General features: G+C 46.7%; 1 protein-coding gene across 1 annotated transcript; it reads right to left on the bottom strand.

Annotated features, from left to right (window-relative positions):
- Positions 1–3,838: 3,838 nt before the first annotated feature.
- Positions 3,839–22,181, bottom strand: ncapd3 (non-SMC condensin II complex, subunit D3; the record flags this gene model as incomplete). Its single annotated transcript, XM_084437026.1, has 29 exons — positions 3,839–3,967; positions 4,590–4,757; positions 5,887–5,997; positions 6,290–6,489; positions 7,073–7,206; positions 7,377–7,514; positions 7,877–7,956; positions 8,517–8,755; positions 10,213–10,311; positions 10,983–11,097; positions 11,734–11,841; positions 12,310–12,419; positions 12,978–13,075; positions 13,174–13,365; positions 13,820–14,034; positions 14,582–14,716; positions 16,185–16,258; positions 16,353–16,439; positions 16,664–16,702; positions 17,100–17,352; positions 18,154–18,279; positions 18,406–18,478; positions 19,148–19,281; positions 19,421–19,508; positions 19,603–19,664; positions 19,755–19,928; positions 20,380–20,709; positions 21,594–21,754; positions 22,130–22,181. 29 exons carry the CDS (start codon positions 22,179–22,181, stop codon positions 3,839–3,841), a joined length of 3,924 nt encoding a protein of 1,307 aa, XP_084293152.1.
- Between the last annotated feature and the right edge of the window lie 54 nt (positions 22,182–22,235).

Consider the following 22,235-nt stretch of genomic DNA (forward strand, 5'->3'; position numbering starts at 1 on the left):
TCCAAACATATCTGCAATTTGTAAATATGGCTGTTTCCCCCCCAATGAATTTAAGGATTCTTTCCATTGGAGTAGAAATATAGATTTAATATGTGATAGTGCCTAAATATAGCACACAGAACAGCAGTAGTATGCAGAGAGAAGAAAATATACACAAAGTTTTAACAGACTAAATAGATAAGAGAAACAAATGTGTAGCCTTGAAGCTGAAACAAATGTGTAGCCTTGAAGCCTACATTTACATTTAAGGCCAAACATGTACTTTATGGGGCGTAGGTAACAGGGAATGCCCTCTTCCTGACTACTGGAGATGAAGTTTTAAATAAAGAATCAGGACAGGATGTGGTGTTTATGTCCTGCTTGGGACAGGCTAAGCCAAATGACTGCCAATCACGTGATTCCAATCCAAGGATGGCATGGTTCCATTGTTCTAATACTGATAATCTTTCTTCTCCACTGTTTGGGTGTTTTAACCATGTAGGTTCACATTGTTTTCTTGAGAACATGATTTCTTGAACCAAACTCATAGAAACATCGGCCTTGGGCGGATGACAAAAAAAATCTTGACTGATGAATAAAATTCACTTCTATCTAATATTTCAGTATGTGTGGTGAACAGTTGGTTCAAATCTAGAAAAATAGCCACACACTCATATCTCATTGCAGTGAATATTCATATTTATTGAACAGAGTTCGATAAAAAAAAAAAAAAAGACAGAATTCTCCCCGGAACTTGAGGGCTGGGAAAATGTTTCCAGCGGCAGTTGGGGTCCCGGTATTAAAGGGCCAGTCCCTACCCCTCCGTTTCGTCTTCATGGGGTAGGGACTAGAGCAGAGTGCTACTGTTGTAGTCGTCTTCATGGGGTCAGGCGGATAGCTAGTGTTTCAATCGTCTCGCTCTCTTCTGAATGAGTGGAGACTGCACATTCCACTGCTTCGGCACTGGGGTTCTGGGAACGCGAGCAAAGAAAGCAATCGGTTTCCACACTCACAGGAATGTGTGTATTCAGTTACAATGAATCTTATGGGAATCTTCAGGATAAAAGCAGGACTGCGGCGTCTGTATGGGGTGATCCTTTTTTCAATTCAATTTGATCATTAATATCAATGGCATTTAGCACCACTAAATTTACCAGAAGAACAACAGACAAAAGAAAGCAACGCAATGCAGGACTGGTGTCAATTCTGTTATGATTTAATCAATTCAGAATATTCAACCTACTTCCTGAACTGACTGAATTGAAAAGGAATGTATCCCTGCTGTGGGAGTGAATGAGCAGCTTATGCACAGTGAACAGACAGTAAAAACAGACACTCACTGGTGGTCAGGGGATATCAGGTGAAGTACTCCGCCATCATCTCCATCTGATGAACCTGAGGACCAATGAATGAAACGCACGTCCACTTGTGAGTGGATTAGAATTCAACGTGAGAAGGGCCCCTGAAAAGTGACTACTGCGGTAGTCTGACTCAACGGATGTAGGGATTGGGGGATAAACCTCGTCATTAGTTTATTACCGCCCAATCAGTGGCGCCTGACTCATTTGGTCAGCCAATCCAACAACCCGGCGCGGGGCTGCAATAACCTAGCAACCGCCGAAGACGACTGTGATTGGTTTAAAGGAACACAGCGTTTTTCGGCCCTATCCCCAAATGGTATGAGCGCAGCCAGACAAGGTGCGGCGACGGGTCTGGCTACGCGAGACTACTCACAGTGGCAGCTAGTGGGGATCCTTCTGCATCGATAAATCAATCATAAATGTATAAAAAAGAGAGAAGGTGGTCAAGTTTGCACGCCATACCTGATTTCCGGTCGCTGAAGATGGCGCTGAGACCTTCCCCGAAGGTCAAGTCTTTGATGTTACCTGGACGGCAAAACAAAGACATGAGGTAAATAACTGACCAGCTCTTGAAAAACATAAGGGAACGATGCTCAAGGGTCATTCTGTCAAGACCCATTGGGGATAAAAACAGCTCATTATGTTATAAATCTCTTATAAATTGATTCCTCCCTAATAGGCTCTTCTTCAGAGGGAATTGCAATGACAGTAGAAAGGGTGGGTGTATTGAATGGTGAGAGATTCAGAGCAGCACCGGGGTGATCGGGGCGCGTACCATAAAGGTCTCTCTCTCTCTCTCTCTCTCTCTCTCTCTCTCTCTCTCTCTCTCTCTCTCTCTCTCTCTCTCTCTCTCTCTCTCTCTCTCTCTCTCTCTCTCTCGCTCTCTCTCTCTCTCTCTCTCTTTCTCTCTCTCTCTCTCTCTCTCTCTCTCTCTCTCTTCTCTCTCTCTCTCTCTCTCTCTCTCTCTCTCTCTCTCTCTCTCTCTCTCTCTCTCTCTCAAAAATATATATCTTTTAAAAACATATATATATAAAAAAATTAAAAATAAAAGAGAGCAGTACCAGATCACACATGTCCCATGAAAGGAAGCAGACATAAACGGATACATGAATATCACTAGAACATGTACGGAAGGCAAGGAGATACCAGGACCTGGGAGATACATTCCTCATTTCTATGAGTTGAGGGTTGAGCAGGAAAACAGCCCACATTTCTACTGCTGATGCCACGTTACCTGCATGCGTGCTGAGGTATCTACATTGAGAACAAGGACTCAAGCTGCCAGCATGTAGAAATAGTAACTAGTAGTGATTCTGGCGGATGTGTTCAACTTACCATGTGGAGTGCTTATAGCTCTGTAACACACTTTTTCTTTAGGGGGCGCTGTGATAAGAGAAATAGAACTTCATTAAGTTACCTGATCGGTTAGTGTATGTATGTATGTATGCGTGTGTGTGTGTGTGTGTGTTGACCGAGAACGCAGTACCTGATCCATTCAGGGGTGTGAAGCTTTTGTGTGGGCCACTAGTGGACAGCGATGGACGCCTGGTTTCAAACAAACACGTTACACATTACTTTTGTCTGGCCCCCGGGTGAAACTGTGTTTTTGCTTCCCTCTGGAATATGTAGGGGTGGGACCTATGCCCACCCTCCCATTGCTCTCTGTAAAGCACATTGTGTTGCTTCTGTGTATGAAATGCGCTATACAAATAAAGTTTGATTTGATTTGATACACAGTCAGACACAGGATAGAGTCTCTATTACACCTTATTCTGTAATACCAGGCCAGAATCTGCTTGCATTAGAAAGCATCTATTTAGCTCTAATTGAAACTGGCATGAACTACAGTGCAGATTGGAGATTGATTTTGCATGTGTATGAAAAACATAATTTGCAAACAAATTTGTTTTACAAAGACAAAAGCAGTTCACTATAAAAATAGGCAAATGGAGATCATGACCAAATTTCCCCCTAGGGGGATCAATAATATATATGATATATATATATATATATATCCCCATCCATCCCATCCCCAAAAAATACAAACCAAACAAGCACACAGAATCAAAGTGTTTACTATGGAGATTATGCATGAATGGCATGTGGAGCCCTTACCTGTCTGTCTGAATGACCTGTCTGACTGAATGACCTGTCTGACTGAATGACCTGTCTGACTGAATGACCTGTCTGACTGAATGATATATGGAGCCCTTACCTGTCTGTTTGACTGAATGACCTGTCTGTCTGACTGATACATGGAGCCCTTACCTGTCTGACTGAATGAATGACCTGTCTGTCTGACTGATACATGGAGCCCTTACCTGTCTGACTGAATGATATGGAGCCCTTACCTGTCTGTCTGACTGATACATGGAGCCCTTACCTGTCTGTCTGACTGATACATGGAGCCCTTACCCGTCTGTCTGACTGAATGATATGGAGCCCTTACCTGTCTGACTGAATGAATGACCTGTCTGACTGAATGATATATGGAGCCCTTACCTGTCTGACTGAACCCTTCTTAGGGAGTTCAGGACTCCGCTGGCGGGCCGAAGGGGCTGGGGCGTGGCAAAGCCGGTTTGGAGGAGCCGATTGGCTGTCGGGGCAGGGGTGGCCTGGACCGAACCCTTGTGGATTGGACAAAGAGAGGTGAGAGGGAGGGCGACAGACAGGGGATAGCAGTCTGCACAGCGGCAAGCGTTTATATAGGATGTAGCATAAAAAGTAAAATGACCACAAGCCACAGCTAATTGTCAACAACATCAACATACCTCCAGGCCATGGTCAAGCACTACACCACCTCCTGACCACTACACTCTGCTACCTCGGGGCGACTGGCTGCCCCGTCACTGAGGCCCCTGCGGTTGATCGACACGGTCACGGTTACTCTCTGTCCTGGCCCCGCAGTGGTGGAACGAACTGCCCACTGGCGTTAGGACGGCCTTCAAGAAGTACTACCACGATCCTCCCTCTTAAGCACCTATTGTATTTTTAGTTTGCTACTCTTGCACTTTGCCTTCAGCACTAGATTATGCTTTTGGTCACTTGTTTAAGAAAGGAGATGCACTTGTGAGTTCTGGCAAGTAGTAGGACACTGGCTTTTCCTACGTTAAATTCAATTATTTTAAGTAGCTTTGGACAAAAGCGTCAGCTAAATGACTAATGTAATGTAAATAGGGAAAGAGTCATTCACCCACCCAGTGAGGACCTATCGAACACTTCATCAAGCAATGAAACCAGGAGGCTCACCACAGTGGCACCAGCCGGTGCGTCCCTGGCCAGGCTGCAGTCGGCCATCTTGTTCTCCATCTCCTTCTCCTTCTCGAACATCTTCAGGTTGTATTCCAGCTCTGCGGCCAGCTGCTCGTCCACCGCAAAGAACTCCTTGACCTCGCTGCGGTAGTCCTGCATGGTCACCTACGGGGGGGAGGGGGACGCCAGGGTGGTCACTTCAGAAGCTTATTAGGGTCTTATTAAGGAGGGTCAGGGGTCAAATCGGAAGGTCGATTTGGAGTGAAGGGGACTCTATTTAACAAATGGAAAAACACATCTCAGGACCTAGCTTCATAGAAATGGGATGGTGAACTTGATAGTTTGAGACCATGGTGTGGATAGTGAACTTGATAGTGAGAGACCATGGTGTGGATAGTGAACTTGATAATGAGAGACCATGGTGTGGATAGTGAACTTGATAATGAGAGACCATGGTGTGGATAGTGAACTTGATAGTGAGAGACCATGGTGTGGATAGTGAACTTGATAGTGAGAGACCATGGTGTGGATAGTGAACTTGATAGTGAGAGACCATGGTGTGGATAGTGAACTTGATAGTGAGAGACCATGGTGTGGATAGTGAACTTGATAGTGAAAGACCATGGTGTGGATAGTGAGCTTGATAGTGAGAGACCATGGTGTGGATAGTGAACTTGATAGTGAGAGACCATGGTGTGGATAGTGAGCTTGATAGTGAGAGACCATGGTGTGGATAGTGAGCTTGATAGTGAGAGACCATGGTGTGGATAGTGAACTTGATAGTGAGAGACCATGGTGTGGATAGTGAACTTGATAGTGAAATATCATAGTGTGTGTATAGTGAACTTGATAGTGAGAGACCATGGTGTGGATAGTGAACTTGATAGTGAGAGACCATGGTGTGGATAGTGAACTTGATAGTGAGAGACCATGGTGTGGATAGTGAACTTGATAGTGAGAGACCAGGTGTGGATAGTGAGCTTGATAGTGATAGACCATGGTGTGGATAGTGAGCTGGATAGTGAGAGACCATGGTGTGTATAGTGAACTTGATAGTGAGAGACCATGGTGTGGATAGTGAGCTTGATAGTGATAGACCATGGTGTGGATAGTGAGCTGGATAGTGAGAGACCATGGTGTGGATAGTGAGCTGGATAGTGAGAGACCATGGTGTGGATAGTGAACTTGATAGTGAGACCATGGTGTGGATAGTGAACTTGATAGTGAGAGACCATGGTGTGGATAGTGAACTTGATAGTGAGACCATGGTGTAGAGGAAAACCCTGTCTCACACCTGGAGGTAGATCATGAGGTCCTTCAGGACCGGCGAGCGCTTCTGTTCCAGCAGGGTCTTCAGGGCGATGATGACGGGGATCATGTTCTCGATGAACACCTTCTTCTGGACCTGAGGACAGATGGATCGGTCCATTGAGGATGGTGCCCTCTAGTGGTGCTATAGCTTCATTTCATAATTTCATAAATCCTCCTTGGGGAAAAAGTGTCTTAAGAAGTTGGACTACGGAGTAAATTTAATTTCAGGTAAATAATAAAATGAACCAGATCATTGTCCAATGATTCCATTATTTTTTTTTGCCAAACACTGAACCCCACCCACCATTAACCAAATGAAACCATCAAAAATCCAAGCGCAAAACTGACTAGAACAAATCAGTCAGGACTCGGTATCACCTCCTCACCTGGGAGACCACCTTCTTCTGGGCCACCTGGATGACGGCCTTGGCCATGGCCACCTGCTCGTCCTCCTGGTCCTCAGCCTCGGGTCCTGAGGGGGACATGGCGCGCAGCTTGATGTCCTTCAGGCTGAGGACGCCCAGGGCCTCGGCCAGCACCTCCGCCCCGTCCGCGTCCAGCGGCAGGTCACCGTCCGCGAAGCACGCTGAGGAGGAACGGACGAACGGTCAGGAAGGGGAAACGACGTGGTTGAAGGGAACAGGTGAGGTGATGGGGGTCAAAGTGATGGGGGTCAAAGTGATGGGGGTCAAAGTTGGGGGACGCTCGCAAACTTAGGAGGACTGGCACCTTCGGGGTGCGACAACAAACATCTTTATTTATCACACGGTGAGAGGCGGCACATCACACGGTGTAGGTGGTGAAACAAACACACACATGCACGCGCACACACGCGCGCACACACACACGCGCACACACGCGCACACACGCACGCACACACCTCTTTATGAGGGAAACCCTAGCGAAAATGGGGAGAAAATGCAAACTCCACACAGAAAGGCCCGGAGACCTTCTTCTTGCTGTGAGGCGACAGTACTGGGTACTGCGCCACCGTGCCGCATGAGTGATTTTGAGGTTCGTTGTCTTGCTCAAGGACACTTCGGCACACTCCGGAAGCTGGGATCGAACCGGGGACCGTGCGATCGCCAGCCGTCCGCTCTACCTCCTGAGCTACGTGCCGCCCCACGTTAGACTACAGGATGATAGGATATTATATGAGCTGCTCTTACTCAGGACGGTCTGGCTGATCCTGGTGGTTATGTTGAAGCGCTCGGCGTCGGTGAAATGCTCCAGCAGGAACTTGTAGATCCTGAACCTCCTCTCTTTGTTCTGGGCCCCCTTGAGAGAGAACCGGACTTTCTCGCTGGAAACAAACCACGTTTTCAAAACACATGTCGGAAAATTAACGACGGCAGAGAAGCATTATCTGGAGTGTGTTACTAACTGTAGGCTACTAACTGCATTTATTTACAGGTTCAAACTGATTCCACGGAAAACCAGCCAATAGCGTTCGGCCTGCAATGAGAGCGCTACCTGGCGGTCTGAGGGAATTGGTTGTACGTCTTGTGCTTCTCGTAGGAGTTGAAGTGGAAGATGCACTCGATGAAATGCTGGGAGAACATCGTGTTGTTCTTCTTCAGCAGCAGATGGACCAGGCAGTACTCACAGAGGCTGGGATGGAAATAGGACATCAGTATGATAGTACTTTGCTCGGGACAGAGACAGTAGCCATGTTTCTATGCACTTGTCAATCGGATTATGTGAAGATCGCTAAAAATATGAATGCGAATAAAGCCGATGAACGTGCGTTTCCATCGAAGAGCTTTTTATAATTTTCAGCATTTATCGCAAAAAGCCTTTTATCGAACGAGAGAAAATCCGACGAGATCGACGGCACAAACTTTTTGTCGATTTTCATGACTTTTAATCGAATTTTACCGTTTCCATAAGGCATTTTTAATTCGATATAACTTAATTCGCATAAAACGTGTGGATGGAAACATGGCTAGTGAGGGACCGGGTGGGTGGTTTACCTGGAGATGGCCGGGTCAGGATCCACCAGCACCGCAACGAACCGGAAGAACAGCGAGCCCTTCCACTTCACAAAGTCCTCCTAGAAGACAAACACCTGCTTACAGGAGATCCAGGTACAGGAGATACAGGAGTCACAGGTGCCTCAGGGTTGAGTTTATCTGGGTTACAGTATGAGGTTAGCTACAGGTAACCCACCTAACTAGGACAAATATTACACAGTTCAATATTTATATTCATGTGTATTCATATTTGATCAGTCACCAACAGGCATATGGGCTGTGTCCATACATCACCACTCTTATATATATATATACTGTGTGTATATATATATATATATATATATATATGTATATGTATATATATTTGTGTGTGTATGTGTGTATATATATATAGGGTTATACACATATACAAACACATACATACATATACACATGCATCCGCATGTATGCATGCATGCATGCATGCATGTATGTATATATATACACACACACATACATACATATACACATGCATGCATGTATGCATGTATGTATGTATGCATGCGTGCATGCATGCATGCATGCGTGTATGTACATGTGTGTGTGTGTGTGTGTGTGTGCGTTCGTGTGTGTGTGTGTGCGTATACGTGTGTGTGTGTACCTGCAGCAGGTTGGTCAGCATGGTGAGCGTCTGCTCCCTGATGAGCGCCTCGTTGTCCCGGAGACAGGCAGAGATGTTGGGGATGTAACGGTCCACCATGTTGGTGTAGCGCACGCACAGGTCACACATCACCACCACCACGTTGCTGCGCACCGCCAGCTCACTGCTCTGCTCCAGCTCGCGGGCGAACGCCGGCAGATACCGCAGGGTCAGGTCCTCATGCTGCAGGCACAGCTTCCCTGGAGGGAGGGGCAGTCCGGGGTATTAATACACATTTACATTATCAATATACATTTATATTATTAATACATTTATATTATTAATATACATTTATATTATTAATACACATTTATATACACAGCTTCCCTGGAGGGAGGGGCAGTCCGGGGTATTAATACACATTTATATTATCAATATACATTTATATTATTAATACACATTTATATTATTAATATACATTTATATTATTAATACACATTTATATTATTAATATACATTTATATTATTAATACACATTTATATACACAGCTTCCCTGGAGGGAGGGGCAGTCCGGGGTATTAATATACATTTATATTATTAATACACATTTATATACACAGCTTCCCTGGAGGGAGGGGCAGTCCGGGGTATTAATATACATTTATATTATTAATACACATTTATATACACAGCTTCCCTGGAGGGAGGGGCAGTCCGGGGTATTAATACACATTTATATTATTAATACACATTTATATACACAGCTTCCCTGGAGGTAGGGACAGTCTGGGGTATTAATACACATTTATATTATTAATAAACATTTATATACACAGTTTCCTGGAGAGAGGGACAGTCTGGGGTATTAATATACATTTATATTATTAATATACATTTATATACACAGCTTCCCTGGAGGGAGGGGCAGTCCGGGGTATTAATATACATTTATATTATTAATATACATTTATATACACAGCTTCCCTGGAGGGAGGGGCAGTCTGGGGTATTAATACACATTTATATTATTAATATACATTTATATACAGTTTCCCTGGAGGGAGGGACAGTCTGGGGTATTAATATACATTTATATTATTAATATACATTTATATACACAGCTTCCCTGGAGGGAGGGGCAGTCCGGGGTATTAATACACATTTATATTATTAATATACATTTATATACACAGCTTCCCTGGAGGGAGGGGCAGTCCGGGGTATTAATACACATTTATATTATTAATATACATTTATATACACAGCTTCCCTGGAGGGAGGGGCAGTCCGGGGTATTAATACACATTTATATTATTAATATACATTTATATACACAGCTTCCCTGGAGGGAGGGGCAGTCCGGGGTATTAATACACATTTATATTATTAATAAACATTTATATACACAGCTTCCCTGGAGGGAGGGGCAGTCCGGGGTATTAATACACATTTATATTATTAATATACATTTATATACACAGCTTCCCTGGAGGGATGCTTGTGGGATTCAGGACATTTCCAGGGCTGTTAAAAAGAGAAATGAAAAATCCCATGACTTTTCTAGGTGCTTCCATGACTGTGGGAACCCTGATGAACCGTCTCTCCCAAATCCTCTCCCTCCCTACCCCCCCGTCAGGTGAGCAGAGCCTTGTGGGCGGCCGTGCGCGTAGGTGAGCGTGCGCGTAGGTGAGCGTGCGCGTAGGTGAGCGAGCGTACCCAGGGTGGTGACGGCATGGGCCCTGACGCTGCTGGGCATGGAGTTGGTCTTGAACTGGGACAGCGACTGGGAGGCAGGCAGCTCCTCGGACCCGTCCTCTGAAACACACAACCAGGAAGTAGGTCAACTCACACAACCAGGAAGGAGGTCAACTCACACAACCAGGAAGGAGGTCAACTCGCACAACCAGGAAGGAGGTCAACTCGCACAACCAGGAAGGAGGTCAACTCGCACAACCAGGAAGGAGGTCAACTCACACAACCAGGAAGTGGGTCAACTCACACAACCAGGAAGTGGGTCAACTCACAGGTACAGGCCTCTGTTCCAGACCAGCTTATAACAAACTCAATTAAACATGGTCACGGCCCATACGGCAACTCCACCATTACTCAACATGAATCAGGTGTTTGAATTGGTAGTAGTAGTAAACAAATTCAATCCCCTACTTTACATTATCGTAAAGTAAGGGTAAATTATACTTTACTAACTTATTTTTATGCATGTTTGACCCTCTGTCATAGAACGTGTCACGTACACAGAAGACCTCAGAGCAGTACTGATGGGTCCCTATTGGCCGGTTGTGTGTGTCTGACCCTCTGACGCGTCCCTATTGGCCGGTTGTGTATGTCTGACCCTCTGACGCGTCCCTATTGGCTGGTTGTGTATGTCTGACCCTCTGATGCGTCCCTATTGGCCGGTTGTGTGTCTGACCATCTGAGGCGTCCCTATTGGCCGGTTGTGTGTGTCTGACCCTCTGAGGCGTCCCTACCGGGCGGCGGCGCCACGCTGGAGGTGAGGATGGACTGGAGCAGGAGGACAGTGCGTTTGCCCACCCTGGCTGGACAGTGCAGCGACGCCACGCCCAGAGTGTACAGGTGCTTCACCTGCAGGGAGCGCCAACACATCAGATCCAACACCATCGTTCATGTACACATGTACACACACACACACACACACACAGACACACACACAGACACACAGACGCACAGACGCACAGACGCACACACACACACACACACACACACGGCTGAAAATTAACACCTGCCACTGGCCAAATGCGGGTAAAATTTCCAATTGAAGACTAGATTTCGGAAGGCTATCTGAAAAAATATATACACTACTGCCGGTAGATTTTTTCATCTACAGTCCCCTTGGCAGGTGACTCACCGTGAGCCAAAAAGTTAATTTTCACCCCTGTAAACATCACACACAAAGTCAACTTTGCACATTCACTGTATATACACTAACCACACTAGTTTTATTTAGCAATTTATTTTGTTCTGCCCATTTGCACTGCTCCGCCTCATCCCTGCTCCCTGTCCAATGTCTCCATGTTATGAACCATTGACCGAAAACAACTCCCTAGTATGCTGTCAAACTACACACCAATAAACATGTCTGATTCTGATTTCGGAAGAACATCCTTAACATTCTGACACCAAAAGGCTCAACTCTGTTGCGGAATATCCTCCTACAGCCCATCGTCGAGTTGAAGAGTGTTTTTCGTCGTCGTTTCTTACCACCAGATCCTCGTTGAGGTTCTGAGCGCCGTGTTCGTTCAGGATGACGTGGGAGAGGTAGGCCTCGCAGACGGACACCAGCTCCCCGCAGCGTTGGTCCAGGAACTTCTGCAGAGACGACTTTCACTTAGTTGAGAGCAATGTTAGCGACTACCTCCCCCCACCCCCTTATTTATTATAATTTATTCATATCCTACAGCGCGTACATAATCCATCTTATACCCAATAGAAAGGATACTGATTGTGTGATTACTGTTCATTTGTAAACTTTGTAATTTTTGTTAATTTGTAAACTTTGTAATTTTCGTTAATTGGTCAACTTTGCGATTTTCGCAATTTGTAAATGTGTAACTTGTAAAATTGTAATTTGAAATTGAGTATTAGAGTTTCAGTATGAAGCATAATCTTGGAGGCGGCAGCAACATTTCACTGTGACTGTACACCGTACATTACATGTGACAAATAAAGAAATATTGACTACGTGGGCTTCTAAACCATCGTTCAAGAAACACAGAAAAGCACCCATCGGTTTCCAGGGAGAAGCTCCAGCTGGGATAGCGTGTGATCTGACGGTACCTGCGTGTCTTTGACTGCCTCGGCGCGGCCCAGTCGGCACAGGGTCTCCACGCCGGCGCTGATCACCTCCAGGGGCAGCTCCAGGCTCTTCAGCCAGGTCATGATGTCATCTGGTGTCAGAGACGAGAGAGGAGCGTACACACCTCAGGGCATCTGCGTGTCAACGGTGTCGCGTTACCTCGTCGACTCATCCAGGGGACAGGCGAGCGACCGACAACTAGGGCTGGGTTTAAAAAATCGATTCATTGATTCTTAATCAAATGATTCAGAATCGATTCATGAATCCCAAAATCGATCTTTTATTTAATGAATGAATGAATAAATGAAGGAATGAATAGATCATTAATTCATTCAGTCATGTAATTAAGGTTACAGCTAAAAAAAACAGGTTTTAGTAACACTAACCGAATCGATATTGAATCGAATCGAGATAATCGATTCTGAGCCTTGTGAATTGGAATCTAATAGATTATTGAAATTCGACTCGATATCCAGCCCTACCGTCAACTCCTGTGAATGTCCCTCTATCCTACAGTCCTGTGAATGTCCACCTGTCCTACAGTCCTGTGAATGTCCCTCTACACACAGACAGCTGGGGGGGGGTGAAGAGACAGACCTGCTGTCTGGTCCGATGATGTCATCAGACTTGAGGCCCCGCCTTCACTCACCAACTATCCTGCTCTTGGTGTCGTCGTTCAGATGTTCGGCGATGTCGCCGATCACGCACAGGATGTGGCAGGATGTGGTCACGGTCATGTTCTTCGACCTGCGGGGATCATTTTAAATAGATTCAGTCGTACGGCGACCGCCAAGGGACTCGTGCGTACGATTCTGACCGGTATAGACGGACGATTCCGCACCGACCTGACCATCTCGTCCCAGGCGTCCAGGATCTTGCCGTAGTCGAGTTTAGGGGAACAGCCGGCCACCCTGGAGAGCAGTAGCCACGCCCCCGCGGCGTGCTCCGCCTCCGTGTGCGAGATGAGGTTCTTGATGAAGGTGGGCGTGAACTTGTTCTGCTTGGACCACACCGAGAAGGCCTTGCTGAAGTAACGGCTAGGGGCGAGAGAGAGAGGGAGAGAGAGAGAGAGAGAGAGAGACAGACAGAGAGAGAGGGAGGGAGAGCGGGAGAGAGAGAGGGAGAGAGAGAGAGAAGCAGGGGGAGAGAGAGAGGGAGAGAGGCAGGGGGAGAGAGAGGGAAAGAGGCAGGGGGAGAGGGAGAGAGAGAGCGCGCGAGAGAGAGAGAGAGAGGGAGGGAGAGAGGGAGAGAGCGAGAGAGAAAGAGAGACGTCAGAGTCATGGACTGTGTTAGGTAGCTGCACCCCGACTTCCCATTATCCCAGCAGCCCTTGTACTGTAAATATCAACGTATAGATCCTGTGGTCTAATAGATCCTGTGCTCTACGCTAATTTTGTATTCGTAACGGTTCGTTATGCAGACAACACGTTCAATACGAGTCCATCTCTCCAGATCTGTGACATCGTCCCCTGACCCTCTAGCCCTGGGTACCTGAGGTCCTGGCACTCGTCACAGAGCAGTCCCAGCAGATCCCAGGCCAGTTTCTGCGCCGTGTCCCTGTAGGACGAGTGGCTCTTCACCTGGCTGAGGACCACCTGCTCCAGGCACTCCAGGGCCTTCTCCTGGACCGAGCTCTCCGGGTCGATGACGGCCGGCACCACGCCCCTCAGCCAGGCCCTCTGGACCACGGCGCTGTCGGGCTGGGCCTGGGGGGGAGAGGCGGGGTTACAGTCATTCATTCAAGGAGAGTAGTGTGTACTTCTATTTCTACTTCACTACACCATGGAGAGGGTGTAGGAGTAGAAACTGGACCAGGCCCGGGGCGGGGCACTCACGGTAGGGGTGGACCATATAAGCTCAAACTCATAACACAATATTTTCCACTGTCTGGATGATATCTATATGGTATCACGATAATATGAAGAGGAATCACATTTTAGTAGCCCTTCTAATGGGAGTGCATGCAAACACATTTTCTTTCCACTAATTTGAGTGAAAATATTGTGTTTTTTGAGCCTCAGATCAGATGATCTTGGTGACTGTTTCTTTAATTAATAATACAATGAAAAATAAATCTAAAATGACATCACTTTACTGTAATGCAGCCTGTAAAACCAGGAAAAAACACTTATGCCATATTATTATATCCACGATATCCAAAATCTAAGACGACATCTTAGTGTCATTGCGGTATGGATATATATATATATATATATATATATATATATATATATATAACCAGCCCTAACTCACGTTGAGCAGGTCCACCAGGCACTGCAGCGCCTTCTTCTTGACGGACAGGGCGGGGTCCCGACAGCGCTCCGACAGAACCAGCAGGTTCTCCTGACTCAGCAGAATCACGTTGTGCTTGAGCAGACTCATCATGGCCTGGAGAGAGACAGAGACAGAGCTGCAGAACCGTGTTCCTACAACACCCGAACGCTACAGCACCATGGGGAACCCGGTTCCTACAACACCAGAACGCTACACCACCATGGGGAACCCGGTTCCTACAACACCAGAACGCTACAGCACCATGGGGAACCCTGTTCCTACAACACCAGAACGCTACACCACCATGGGGAACCAGGTTCCTACAACACCAGAACGCTACACCACCATGGGGAACCCTGTTCCTACAACACCAGAACGCTACAGCACCATGGGGAACCCGGTTCCTACAACACCAGAACGCTACACCACCATGGGGAACCCTGTTCCTACAACACCAGAACGCTACACCACCATGGGGAACCCGGTTCCTACAACACCAGAACGCTACAGCACCATGGGGAACCAGGTTCCTACAACACCAGAACGCTACACCACCATGGGGAACCCTGTTCCTACAACACCACAACGCTACACCACCATGGGGAACCCGGTTCCTACAACACCAGAACGCTACACCACCATGGGGAACCCGGTTCCTACAACACCAGAACGCTACACCACCATGGGGAACCCGGTTCCTACAACACCAGAACGCTACACCACCATGGGGAACCAGGTTCCTACAACACCAGAACGCTACACCATCATGGGGAACCAGGTTCCTACAACACCAGAACGCTACACCACCATGGGGAACCCGGTTCCTACAACACCAGAACGCTACACAACCATGGGGAACCCGGTTCCTACAACACCAGAACGCTACACCACCATGGGGAACCAGGTTCCTACAACACCAGAACGCTACACCACCATGGGGAACCCGGTTCCTACAACACAAGAACGCTACAGCACCATGGGGAACCCGGTTCCTACAACACCAGAACGCTACACCACCATGGGGAACCCGGTTCCTACAACACCAGAACGCTACACCACCATGGGGAACCAGGTTCCTACAACACCAGAACGCTACACCACCATGGGGAACCCTGTTCCTACAACACCAGAACGCTACACCACCATGGGGAACCCGGTTCCTACAACACCAGAACGCTCTCAATCACCATCAGTACACCACCATGGGGAACCCGGTTCCTACAACACCAGAGCGCTCTCAATCACCATCAGTACACCACCATGGGGAACCCGGTTCCTACAACACCAGAACGCTCTCAATCACCATCAGTACACCACCATGGGGAACCCGGTTCCTACAACACCAGAACGCTCTCAATCACCATCAGTACACCACCATGGGGAACCCTGTTCCTACAACACCAGAACGCTCTCAATCACCACCATGGGGGAATACGGAACCATCTACTTCATGCCACTTGCATTATTTCAATCACCTGATACAAGAGTTCCTGAAATCAAGTTACCTAAATACAGCTCTCATACCAAACGTCAAATAATGTAGACGTAAGAACGGCTCAGTCGAAGGTGTTTTTAAACGTACCTGCAGGGCCGACTTCCTCACGTTGGTCTTTGGGTCACAGACACGATGCTTGATAAGAGTCATGGTTTCTTTTGCTGGTGAAAATGTATGAGGAAAAAAGTGTTTGTCATGATATTTTTTTAAATGTAAAAAATAAAAACAGAATTCTAAGAAAAGGTTAAGACTTACACTCATAACTGATGTTGTCGTTGGTGATCTCAATGGTCTTGAACTGCAGAGTCCTGTAGGTCTTTTGTGTCTGGTGTGCACTAGTACCTAAAATATAAGCAAGAAGCATTCTAAATGTCAAGGCAGTAGGGTCCATGGTAGGCATATTGAGCATTTGAGATACATTTCTGAAAATATTCATACACCCCTGGTTAAGAAATGTGTTTTGAAGTTAAGATAAGACTTTAATAATCCCTAAGGGGGGAAATTCAGGTGTTTTGTTTAGGTGCTCAAGTGAAAAAAAAGAAAGATTTTTTTGTTTATATACTTACCAGTGGAACCATCAGTCTCTAAGACAGTCTGTGCACTCGCTGAATTAAAGACATTTACAAAACAATTAGCTTTGCAATCACTACATAAAAGTGTTTGCATGTATGTATATAAATGCATGTGTCTGCATGTACATCCTGTATGTATGTATGTATGCATGCATATATATATATATGTGTGTGTGTGTGTGTGTGTGTGTGTGTGTAAGTGTGTATATGTGTGTATGTATATGTGTGTGTGTGTATGTATGTGTGTGTGTATGCATGTATGTATATGTGTGTGCATGTATGTGTGTGTGTGTGTGTGTGTGTGTATGTATATATGTATATGTGTGTGTGTGTGTGTGTGTATGTATGTATATATGTCTGTATGTGTGTGTGTGTATATATATATATATATTTGTGTGTGTGTGTGTGTGTGTATATGTGTGTGTCTCACTGGTAGAGAAGAGCTCCTGCACGCTGCGGGTGGCGTCGAGCGAGTGCGTCTCCACACACTGCGCCAGGCAGGCGAGGGCGTGCGCCCTGACGCTGGGCGAGACGTCGGAGCGGCGGCCAAACACCATGTTCTGGATCAGGAACTTGTGGCTGAGGAAGGGGAGGAGCTCCGGGCTCAGCGACTCCTCCGCCTCCCTCTCCGGCAGCTCCAGCAGCGCCATGGCGATGTCCAGGGCGAACATCCTGTAGGCGATCTGGGAGGGATGGTGGAACGCCCAGGCTGATGGTCAACTCACGCCTAAAAGCTCCGAACTCAACGCTCAAGTGTAGCTCAAGCATGCCTGGTTAAACTCACGTAGCACTCAAGTTACTATTAACGAGCACTGAGGGAAAATTCTGTCTGTGGGGGTAAATTCAGGGGCTGTGTTCGGAATCGCTCCCTATTCACTATATAGTGCGTCAGCCATTTTGTTTGTAGTGTCAGAATTCTCCACGGAATTTTCATTCCCCATATAGTCCACTATTTATTACCCACAATTCACCTTTATTTCCAGGGAACAGTGCATGTACCCTACATTTCTCCGTTCCCTAGGTAGTTCACTACATGGTGAACCCCATATAGGGAATAGGGAGTGAGGGAACGAGGGAGCGATTCCGAACACAGCTACGGTTTGTGGGTTTGGGTACCCATAAGGCCGTAGGAGAATGCCGCGTGTTGCTGATTGGATCCCCGCGCACACGCTTAGAACCAGGTGTCGCCACAACCTTTTTATAATTTATAATCTCTCTTTTTTCGATTTTTTATAATGCTCTGGTGTCAACCTGACGCTAAATCATAATGCCTATTAAACAGCGATTGCTGTAGCCGAGCCAAAAAGCAGTCTACAAAGACAGGGTTTTCCACAGAGGAGCTCAATCAGGTATCCCTCTTTAGTTAAGCACAGCACTATTTAAATGTTTCAAATCTGTCAAAGCTAAAAGCCTCAAGCGCTAGATTATACGCCCGAGATCTGCTTGCTGCCGGTCGGTAGCTCGTTAGGTTCCTGCGAGTTTACCTTGGAGTGTCTGGAGTAGTCGAACAGCCACTTGAGGAACGAGGCGTAACCCTCGCAGGGCATCCGGGCGAGCAGCTTGGACACGGCCTGCGCCCCGTGGGTTCGATGGTCCGCCTTCTCCACCATCTGGAAACACAGCACAACAGGAACGGTCAGCTCAAAACCCCAAAAACAACCTCTGAGAGACTTGCGATTTTTGATAACGCAAAGTTATCAGTTACTCAACCTTAATTGATTTTTTAACGAACGTACCCGACAGCATATGTGCTGCAGGAGGATCCGGAGGAAGGGCAGCGCCGGCTCCTTCAGCTCGTCGACAACATGACTGGGATATAAAAAAAAAAGGGACCAGCGATCGAAGATAAGACACCTGTGTTGAGGTTTTAGTCATATGGCGTGCATGTTGTGTAGAGGTTTTAGTCATATGGCGTGCATGTAGTGTTGAGGTTTTAGTCATATGGCGTGCATGTTGTGTTTAGATTTTTGTCATATGGCTGCATGTTGTGTTGAGGTTTAGTCATATGGCGTGCATGTTGTGTAGAGGTTTTAGTCATATGGCTGCATGTTGTGTTGAGGTTTTAGTCATATGGCGTGCATGTTGTGTTGAGGTTTTAGTTATATGGCGTGCATGTTGTGTTGAGGTTTTAGTTATATGGCGTGCATGTTGTGTTGAGGTTTTAGTTATATGGCGTCCATGTTGTGTTGAGGTTTTAGTTATATGGCGTGCATGTTGTGTTGAGGTTTTAGTTATATGGCGTGCATGTTGTGTTTAGATTTTAGTTATATGGCCGCATGTTTTCACACACTTTGGACAGTTTCCCTAAACAGAGTTTAGACCTAATCCCCGACCAGGCAGAATATTCAACAGAGATCCTTGAACGCCGAAAGTCATTCTGAACCCTGAGCTAGGCATCGTTACCATCCAGGAAACCCCTCCAGATAATATGCACTTGTTGGTAGTGATGTGCGTGACGCATGGGTTGCGGTCACTCACCACAGGAAGTGGACGGCCTGGTCCCTGGCGGTGAGGACGGCCTGGGTGGGCATTAGGAGGGAGGGCTTGCTCCGGTCGCCTTTACTCATCATCAGGATCACGTAGAGCAGCTTGTAGAACACGCGGCGCAAAGACTACGGAAGCAACAGGGAGCGTTGTTTGCACGACAGACGAGGAAGCAGGACTCCGCGTTTTGAAATGACGCCCCCCCCCTTAGCGGTAGTGCCGGTAAGACTAAAACAAAACATGGCTCCCACCAGACTTCCCTCTCACCTCTTTCTCGTCCCCGTGATTGGGAGAGCAGAGCAGCCACAGGCCATAGTAGGCGAGCTCCGGCATGGTCCTCATGTCCTCCACGTCCCTAGGATGGTGTTGACAACATTGTGAGGTTAAAAACAAGCGTGATCTGTGCCGGCGCTGCCAGGCAAAGAAAAGTAGGCGTGGTTTATACTTACCGTCCGCCGCCGAATGACAGTTCCCCCAAGGCTGGTTCAAAACCAGTCAGCACCGTGAAGGTCTGAAGGAAACACAAATGTTTCCTGTTCAGTAAGATCAATGATAGAACAGGGGGGGCGGTGAGGTCAACCAATGACAATACGACACATACCTGCGCACAGTTGTCTGCACTCTGCGGCTTGTCTTTCAGGGGGAACGTCTGCAGGAGCCTGAGGAGGGCTTTGACGAGGGCTACGATGGCGTCTCGAATCTCCAGGAGGTCCTTGGCGGAGAAATTAAGCTCCTCTTCCTCCTCATCTTCCTCGTCAGCCTCGACATCCTCCATCTGGTGAGACGCCCGCTTAGTGCGTTTACACTTCAATCATTCAGCAGACGCTTTTATCTAAAGACACTTACGATTATCAGCTAGTGTCGGGGGCCTGGCTCATGGGGACAATGGTGGGGCAATGCCTGATGGGAAATCACTTGTCAAGCGGCCAAACTCTTTGGTCAGTGGTAGTTGCCCTGACCAGTGGGCTACCTACCGCACCACTTCAATGCACTATGGGTAATCTTGACAGGTTTTAAAGATCTTGGAGAAAAAATCAGTGATACATTTAGGCCAAAAACATGTAGGTTATCCGTTTACAGCCTTATTTACACTACAAACAATTGTGATAACCTTCATTCTGTGGTTGCATTCTAATGGCCTCGTCTCCAAACTAAAGTGTGGCCTTAAGCCGGATTTTTCTACGATTCTAAAAGTATTGTAACGTGTAACGTTCCCGTTAACAGACCTCATTGTTCTCCTTCCTGTGCGGTTTGGAGCGCTTGCCCTCGCCCTGAGAGCTCTTCACCGTGTCCTTCTTGCGCTTCTTGCCGGAGCTTTGGGGCATACAGCGAGTGGTCATGGCCGCGCACGTGTCAAAGAGGACCTGGTGGAAGACCTTGTTGGCCACGCTGCCGGGGATCCCCAGCAGCAGCGCGTAGAGGGAAGCGGCTCTCAGAGAGGCGAGCCTCTGCTGCACGCTGGCCGTCTTGGCTTTCCCACTCAGGACAAAGTATGACAGCACCGCAACCAGTGACCTGGCCGAGACTCCGTTCTCCCCGAACACAGTCCACACGCTCTACAATATAAAACGGGGGTTAGGGTTAGGGTGGACGCGGTGTTCAAGGCTCAAGGCTTTTTTTTTTTATCGTCATGTGTATTTATAAAATACAATGAAATGCACTCTCAGACATCAAGACATGACTTAAGACATAAGACAGTAAGACATTACAGCAATATGACAGGAGACGTTTACAAAATAAGACATTAAGACACTATAGACACTACGAAATACAACAATAAGAAATTAAGACATTACAAAGAGACATTAAAGTGCATAGAGCAAAAGTAGGAGCATCAGTGATTCATCAGCCTAACTGCCTGTGGAAAAAAAACTGTTACTGAGTTTACAGTCAGGCTGTGTCTGACATCATATCCCTAGTAACTACTGTTGCTGTGTGGGTCTTACCAAAGTTATTGACCATCCCTCCCTGGCGCATAGGATGACAACGTGGTCACACATTCACATTCGTGATGAAACAATGATTGAGAGGAAAGCATGCATAGATGCAAAACAGTTGAGACTCAGTACAGAAAACCAATGCTAAAGGAATGCGCGCACATCATAGTAGTGCAGGTGCTGGATCATACATAACATATGAAACCCAAGAAATTGTCCGCACACTGAAATAAGTTCAAGGTGAGTTTAATGGTTGTCAGCACAACGTTTCGGCCGTAGAAGCCATCTTCAGGTGCAATACAAGACATGTGTAAGGGTGGGGTACAAACACATAGGGGATGTGGGTGTGTTCCCAACCAGGTCAAGGGTAAAAGGTTAAACTACATTCAGTGTATACATAAATGATCAGCCAGTACACCAGGGGTATACCAGCCCTAAAGGGTACATAGACAAAAGTGCAAAATACATTCTCAAATTTACATTCTACAGAAAACAAGTCTTACTTGTGAGTCTGAGTCTGCGTCAACGACGGTCGCGTAGGGCAGCAGACGGTCGTACAAGGCTCTGAAAACCTTGGACCCTTTTCTCGTGATCTCATCTTCAACAGTTTCATCCAGTGGTTCAGTCTCGGTGAATTCTAAATCCCATACAGCATCGATCCAAACTAAAAAGTGGATAAACACAACCGCTTTCAACATATCAGCTGATAACTTCCATGTAGCCAGTAGTAGATTCACGTGGAAATCAAGAGCTGCTAGCACTAGCTACATAGATAGCAAACTTATAGCTATAGCTAAGTCCCAGATTATGAAGCCTTCTACTTTATACTTGCATTTGCATTTGTACAAAGTGAGATACCTAAGATAACATTAGTGCTAATCAAAACAAACAGCAGGTGGGTTTATAGCTAGCCTAGCTAGCTAACGTTATCTTGCTGCCGGCCGGCCAGCCAGCCAGAAAGCAAAATAATGCACACAAGAGTAGCTTCTCACCAACTTCTAAGTGATCACACACTTGTCACGACTGTAAACATAGTTACCCTTTGAAACTTCTTTTAGTTTCAGGAACTCCAACGCGTTCATTAAATCCATCTTGTTTGAAACCTCGCGCCAACACAACCATAGGCGCTCCTACGTCACTTCCGC

This window comes from Borostomias antarcticus (genome assembly GCF_949987555.1).
Source record: "Borostomias antarcticus genome assembly, chromosome: 1".
Lineage (NCBI taxonomy): Eukaryota > Metazoa > Chordata > Actinopteri > Stomiiformes > Stomiidae > Borostomias > Borostomias antarcticus.